Source organism: Parambassis ranga, chromosome 2 (assembly GCF_900634625.1).
Source record: "Parambassis ranga chromosome 2, fParRan2.1, whole genome shotgun sequence".
NCBI lineage: Eukaryota > Metazoa > Chordata > Actinopteri > Ambassidae > Parambassis > Parambassis ranga.
Window position 1 is genome coordinate 33,887,877 of NC_041023.1, and position 7,319 is coordinate 33,895,195.

At 41.4% G+C, this 7,319-nt stretch overlaps 1 protein-coding gene and 1 pseudogene across 1 annotated transcript; both read right to left on the reverse strand.

Moving 5' to 3' along the window:
• Positions 1-1,287: 1,287 nt before the first annotated feature.
• LOC114447038 (phytanoyl-CoA dioxygenase, peroxisomal-like) lies at positions 1,288-3,641 on the reverse strand. Its single transcript, XM_028423009.1, has 5 exons — positions 3,541-3,641; positions 2,769-2,824; positions 2,047-2,157; positions 1,788-1,956; positions 1,288-1,702 (listed from the first exon to the last, which is right to left on the reverse strand). Exons 1-5 carry the CDS (start codon positions 3,604-3,606, stop codon positions 1,553-1,555), a joined length of 552 nt encoding a protein of 183 aa, XP_028278810.1. The 5' UTR covers positions 3,607-3,641; the 3' UTR covers positions 1,288-1,552.
• A 621-nt stretch (positions 3,642-4,262) lies between these two features.
• The window catches only part of LOC114447045 (phytanoyl-CoA dioxygenase, peroxisomal-like), a 22,350-nt pseudogene continuing 19,293 nt past the window's right edge, over positions 4,263-7,319 (reverse strand).

Consider the following 7,319-nt stretch of genomic DNA (forward strand, 5'->3'; position numbering starts at 1 on the left):
ACACAAAAACTCTTCAGTCAGAACACAACAAAGCTAATGTGGCTAAGATAAACTGAATAAACAGCTCAGACTCTTAGACAGTGCCAACAAACGCTTAAGTTCTCAACTGGAGCAAAACAAGAAAGCACATGAAAACACAGTGCATGAACTGCAGAGAGTGAAGCAGTGCTTGCAGCAGAATGAGCAAAAGCTTTCAGAGGAGAAACAGTTGGCCGCTTCTTATCTGAGTGGCAAGGAGGCAGCAGAGCAAGCCCTTGCCAAAGCAGATGATGAGAAGGAAAAGTTGAGCAGAGTCATAGAGAGATTCAAGCAGCGGAAGAAGGCTAGCCAGAAAGATGTGGCTGAAAAAGAGCAAAGATCAAAGATCAAATGCTCCACATCGAGTCTCTCCTTAAGCAGCAAATAGATCAGAAAAAACATATGGACCTGTTGGAACATAACCTAGAGATGCAGAGTTCAGACAAAGACACCAGTCAAAGCAATGATGTCTTTTGGCGTCAGGAGCTGGAACAAGCTAAACAAATGTTACAGGAACGGATGGCGAGTATGAAAGAAAAGATGAACTCCTCGACAAACTGAAGCAGGAGCTGTCTGGTGTAAAACAGGAGCTCAATAAAAGATGGCAGACTGGCAGTGAACTCAACAATAAGATCATGTCACTGAAGGGACAACTTTATGCAAGTGAGGGCACTCGCCGGATGCTGAAAGAGGAAAAACATAACCTGTCAGATGAGGCGAGAATGTTTAAACTGGAGCTTAGCAACTGCAAACGGCAACTAGATCAGACCAAGAGGGACTTCTTTAACTACAAGGAGAAGTATGCACCACAGAACCAAGTAGTGCTTAACTCCTCCGAGGTAAAAGAAGAGGAGGAGAAGACAACCCACTTCCCTTTCCTCAAGTAAGCATACAGTATTTGGCTTCAGCTTTACCGACAAGGAAGCAGCAACTGGTTCCCTCCCTCATCGACCCTGTACCTCATACTCCACCACCAAAGTTTTCCCTACACCCACCGTCCAGCCACTCGCCCTGATGAGCCTGCTGACAATTAGTAGGCAGCTGCAGAAACACTTGCAGCAAACCCAAAGAATCATATTTTAGAAAAAAAAAAAAAATTGATTTTCTGAACAAATGGTTTCATTTTCCTAATACATCCTAAATACATGTGTTTCAATTTTGTTAAGTTTAGGAGCTATGGCAGTTTTGTCGAAACGCCTTTTTTTGTCTCACCAGTGTGTGAAGATGTCACGCACTGTAGATTTCAGACTTTTTTTCAAAAACAGAAAAAAAAGGCAAACTACTTCCATTTTTGGCCACAGTGGGTGCTCCAAATACATAAATTATATATCAAAACGTAGGAATTTTTGTCCTGGTCAAGCTGGTACACCTGTCTTTGCCATGTGACCCACGATTTTTGGTCAGCTGACCCTCAAGTGAAGGGAGCGCCACTCCCTCCTCCCATGTGCTCCCATGTTAAACTTGGCAAAGATTTCAGATGAAAATCCTGATGGACAAGGCATTTCTAACCTGCTCATACGGATACATATGTTGATTAAAACATATGAATTTGAAAATGACGCTCACGGTGAAAGAATTTTTTATCTGGGACTTTTCGTTGTCCTGCATCAGGAGGTTTGTTGATCAGCATGGTGTGCATGGCCATAATGTTCGGTCCAGTGAAGCACTCCACATACTTGAGGATCTGGCATGCAAAGGCACAAGATGGATCAGTGTTCAAGTCTATTAAGTACTGGTGGTAAACAATTATGTGTGCCTCTCCTTCTTACCTCTGGTAGAGTGCAGTACCGGAACAGTTCAGGATCTTCCTGGAAGTCTTGAAGTTTGGAGACTGCCTTCTGATCCGGAACAAACTCTGACTTAGCGATGGTCACGTCCCTCATAACCACCAGACCAGGAATGTTCACTTCCTGGCGACAGATTCTTTCAAACTCCTTCCTGAAGAAGAACATCACACTCAGCACCTCTAAAAGAGTTACAGATATTTTAATATAATTAATATTCAGTACTTTAGTATATGATGGATACCTGAACTTGTTGATGTCCTCGTCAGACACCAGATTCTTGATGAGAATGAATCCATTTTCCTCATAGAAAAGACGCTGTTCAGGTGTCAGCAAGTCTGTACCTAAAGTGTATCTGCCCACAGAGCGACACACTAATATCACATGACCATACACCTTTAACTGGAATAAAAAGCTGTTTTGCACTGGTAATAATTGAAAGATGCTATGCATGAGAATATTGCATTAATATCCACTTTAGATTTACATTAGACTCCAGCTGCAGTCTCATTCTGGGCTTGTGATGCCTTTCTTTGACTACTACAAAGTACGTGTTGATGAAGATTCATCCAGGTCATAATCAGCTTCATCACACTGATAAAGCTGCTTGGATGAGCAGCGAAACGTCTTTCAAGAAAACTCTACAAGTCCAGACACCTTGCTTCAATTTCTCTACAAATTGAGAAACCTTTATTAGTCCCACAATGGGGAAATTGCTTAAGGCAGCCCAGCAAAGAGCGCCATACACCGTGAGTACACTGGAGGCTATGTGGGTAAAGTGCCTTGCCCAAGGACACACAACAGTGACTAGAGAGTTGGGAACGAAGTACAAAAAAGTACAAACAGACTGTAAGCTGAATCTTTGGTCAAAGGCTGTGCTACAGAAACCATGTCAAAGTGAATGATAAACATGGATTTTAGTTGTGTGTTCAGCCTGAGGCAGCAAAATGAAGGTTGTGTGCCTACCTCAGCTTCTTTGGGGGACTGTAGGTGTAGGTTTGGGTGAAAGTGGGTGCAGCTGTCTGAAGAAAATAAGTCAAGGAAGAAACAATCCAGTGAGATGTATCATTTGGAAATTTCTGATCCATTTTAAGCTTAGAATTGTCTCCCACATTGCTCCCAATAACACTCGTACATTGCTAGGGGCTATTACAGCTGTGCTATATTGACCTTTGGTCGTTGATCAGGTCTGCGCAGAGTCACCATTAGTTAGATACTATAAAATGTGCACTGTCACTGCGCTAATGTGTAAAGCTACGTCGTGCAATATGCAAACCCAGCCTCGGCTGTAAAACACACTGAAAACATTTAATGAAAATAAGTAAAGATATAGTTAGTACGCTAGCTTCTTAGTGACTTAATTGCATACTGAATAACCGTCTGAGCTATTCAAAGTGGCGCCTACACCAGAGGTCATCCGTTTATAACATAATAATATATAAACTACGACTTCAAAGCCCTCCCGTTACTGTTATCATCATATAGCTAGCTAGCTTACTACACAGACAGCGACGACAGTCTCGGTTCAGAATAACAGTACCAATGTCGTTTTGAGCATGAAAGCGACAAAAGCATATACAGCTTCATAACAACAGTAGTTCTGAGTTATTCACTCTTTCCCCATATTCCGGGCCGGTCCGGAGCTGGGCTACCAGCTCTATCCCCGGCTCGGTGTACCACTATCGGCTGGCGGATGTTCCTGTTTCAGCTCTAATCTCATAGCAGAATACAAGGATACGATAAAAGCGGGTTGTCGATCAAGGTGATTGATCAGCAGTCGGAGTCTCTCTGCAGCCCGAGACATGTTCCTGTCCACCGAGAGCCCAGCACACAGCGAAGGGCAGAAAGTGGATCGGATTGTAACGGGAGCAAAGGGGACGTTACTGTTGTGATGACGACATACGCACAACGTACACCGGGGTGCAAACTTCAGTGTACCCAGAAGTAAGTGAGTAAGTAAGTAAACTTATTTATAGCACCTTTCACAGATAGGATCACAAAAAGCTTTTGCTTTTTTTATTAAAATGAAATAAAAACAACGCAATAAAACCCAGTCAACTAAAAGCTTGTGTTACGTGGCTAAGAGACCAGCTGAAGAAGTGATGAGAAGGTGGGTCTAATCGAATCAATTTATTAATACAAATAATCAATCAAACAAAATGAATTCACCCACCTCCACTACCCTACTTCCAAAGAACGGCCGTCGGGAATAAAGGAAAAATCCACCCCACACTTTATGAACACTGTGATTCCACTGCACGCGTGAGTATTAAGGCACTGCAACTAAAAAAAAAAAACTAAAGAAAGAAACGAAATAACAATAATAAACAAATTATTAAAGAAAGAAAGAAAGAAAAACTAGTCCGCCCCAAAGGCACCTCCCAGTTCTTTTGTGCCACACACCGGCTCACTTGCCATGCTTAAAATACCTGCATATGATTAATAATCATTGAAATACCTGGCAGATGCATGACCAAACGACTTGCGATTACCGTCTACTTCTTCCTGAACATCCATCTGCAATGTATAAAAAAAATCAATCCACCCATCAAATAATTTAAAACAAAGGTAGGCTACAGCCAACCCGCATACCTGTATGGCTTCCCTGCACGCCAGTGTGGAGCAAGGTGTGGATCTGCCTTACTCCACCGGGCAGAACCAAAACCCAAACATTTGTTACCCCCTAAAGGGAGCCCTATATATGTGGGTCGACTTGCCCTTCCCTCTTCCCCAACCTGAGGCATATAGCACCTGCTACACTTGTCTGAATAAGATTAAGATTAAAAAACCTTTATTAGTCCCACAATGGGGAAATTGCATTTTTGCAAAGGCATACAGACAGCAAGGATAAGTTAATAAAAAGATATATACATTATAAAATAGACTACCAATAAAAGATATATACATATAAAATAGACTCAATCAAAAAACAGTTTACATATTACAGTTGTTGCACAGGTGAGGGTTTATAAACTGTACATAGTGCAACTAAAAAATAACAGTAAATAAAAGCACACTATGGTGAGTATTGCACCTATAAAAGTGTTTTCAGCTGCCGTTTAAAAGAACCAACAGAGTCAACCACACGGATAAAGAGGGGCAGGCGTTCCAGAGTCTGGGAGCCACTGCCTGAAAGGATCAGTCTCCCTGGGTTTTAAGGCGGGTTTTTGGAACCTCAAGAAGGTATTGGCATGAGGATCGAAGAGCGCGTCCAGGGGAGTAACACACCAGCATGTCTGTGATGTACTGGGTGGCTTGCCCATTTAAAGCTCTGAAAGTTAGGGTTAAAATTTTAAAATCAATTCTGAATTTAATGGGGAGCCAGAAGATAAATCGGGGTAATGTGTGACCGTCTGTTTGATCCTGTTAAAAGCCTTGCTGCAGCATTCTGAACCAATTGCAGGCGCTGAGTCCAGAATTGTTAAAACAAGTGAAAAGTGAATTGCAGTAATCTAAACAAGACGAGATAAAAGCATGGATAATCATCTCTAGATCTGCCTTTGACAACATCGGCCTTAATTTTGAGATATTTCAAAGTTAAATGAACAGTTCTTTACAAATTGTTTTGAGTGGCAAGGGACAAAGATTTATCGAGCATAACTCCAAGATTCCTTAGACTTGGTTGAACTGACATGCCCAGAGAACCAAGGTGGGGAGTGATGACAGGGATCTTCTCAATATATTGTGTATACTTTCAGGTTTAAGCATCAGGGTTTATCATAAGATAAGATAACAAAAGATTTTTTTTTTTTATTAATTCTGAAGGAAATTCTTTTTACCAGAGGTATCAAGTTACATTAAATACAAAAGTAAGTGCCAATAAAAAATCCAATAAGTGCAGTAAACAGTATGACTGAGCACAAAATGTTGCATGGCTGTAATATAGAGATGAAGGTGCTAAGTAAATACAAATAGAGACCAGTGGAGGAATTTTTAAGCGGATCCAGTGCGACGCTGTTTTCTTCCACAATGCCTACCTTAAAGTAGTTTTTATTTTTAAAATCTACAGAATTTAATTAACCATGTGGTCTATAAAGCAAATGGAGTTATGAGATCATTATGAATGTGTGAATGAGGAAAAGAAATGCACTATATTTTATTGCCACCTGTTTTGTTTAATTAAAAAATAAGCTACAGACTTGTATAAGAAAAACAGTTTATATTGTCATGAATTAACTGCAAACACAATGTTAGTTTGTCTCTATTCTGAGGGCACCACAGATGGGCACATATTGCACAAAGCACAGCAAACTCTGACCATCTTGTCAAGTGATTTAAGCTCCTGAACAGAGAGAGGGGGTTGTAGTCTGCCAGACTACAACCCCCTCTCTCTTGTTCCTCACAAGACCTGACATGTTCCACATGGATCCGAACAGCTGCTAGCCCCCTCGTTGTCTCAGTTCACTTGGGTGTAGTTTTGTTTCCCTTAATGAAGGCAGGTATTTTGAGATGAGCACTGTACAAGCCCACAGTATCTCTATGGGTAAATCCTCCATCTGCGCACCGCATCACCAGGTGACAGATTTTCTAGAAAGCCACTGTTCTGTGTGATGTGCTTATCACTTGTTGCCCACCTCAACCAGTAGACACAAATGATATGGCTCCCTGTAGAGTTATTAATATCAAATACTTGACTACATATGACAACATGACATTTAAAGTGTTATTAAAATTTGGCTTGCAGTAGGCTTTGACACATTAAATATTATGTCAAGAAATGCGTGGTAAGTCCAGTCTCATTTTCATTAAAGTCGTTAAAAAGCAGTGAAAAAGAGACAGCCCCCCTTTAGGAATCCAGACAGGAACGTGAAGACGAACCTCATCTTGGCATAGGATGGAAGCCCAGTTATGTCCTGCACCATCTCATCCTTGTTCTTGAAGACTCCTGCTGGAAAGATAACTTGCTTACCCTGTCCCGAAGCTCATAGACCTCTGCCCTTAGTCTGGTACACTCACCTGTCAGTTTTTTCACAAATGCTGGGCAAACTTTACTGGGGCATATTACACTGCTTTCAGTGAGGACAGGGTCTTTACAGTAGCTATGTTTCCCGCTCTGACCCCTGGCCTCAGGAATGTTGTCGCTATTGCTACTGAAATAAAGTGCTCACTGCACATCTGGAGTGTTCCGTTGGAGTCCAGTGATCCCTCCTGATGTCAGCAATCTATTTCTGGCGATGCTCTGGGTTTTTGGGGTATTATAAGGTTAAACCATTTCTTTGTGATTTAATTGTCACAGCCCACAGCGCAGCAGCAGTTGGAATCCGTCCTAATGATGGCGGCGCAACTACAGTGTGAGGTCACACGATACATGAGTCACCTTGTTGCTAGGCAATTTAACCTAGTGACACTCATGGACACATCACACGTCTTTGATCTCATTACCATGATGTTATGATGTCATTATGATGTCATAAAAATGTTATGATGTCATAATTGTTGTTTGACTGCTCAATTTGTCTAAAGACAGTATATACACACACCAAATATATATATTATTTATATATTAGTCTGCAACAA

Coding starts and splice junctions, on each gene's coding strand:
- LOC114447038 (XM_028423009.1), bottom strand. CDS start 3,606: ATGTCTCGGGCTGCAGAGAGACTCCGACTGCTGATCAATCACCTTGAT. Junction 2,158..2,768: donor AGTCCCCCAAAGAAGCTGAG/GTAGGCACACAA, acceptor CTCTGTGGGCAG/ATACACTTTAGGTACAGACT. Junction 1,957..2,046: donor GAGGACATCAACAAGTTCAG/GTATCCATCATA, acceptor GTTCTTCTTCAG/GAAGGAGTTTGAAAGAATCT.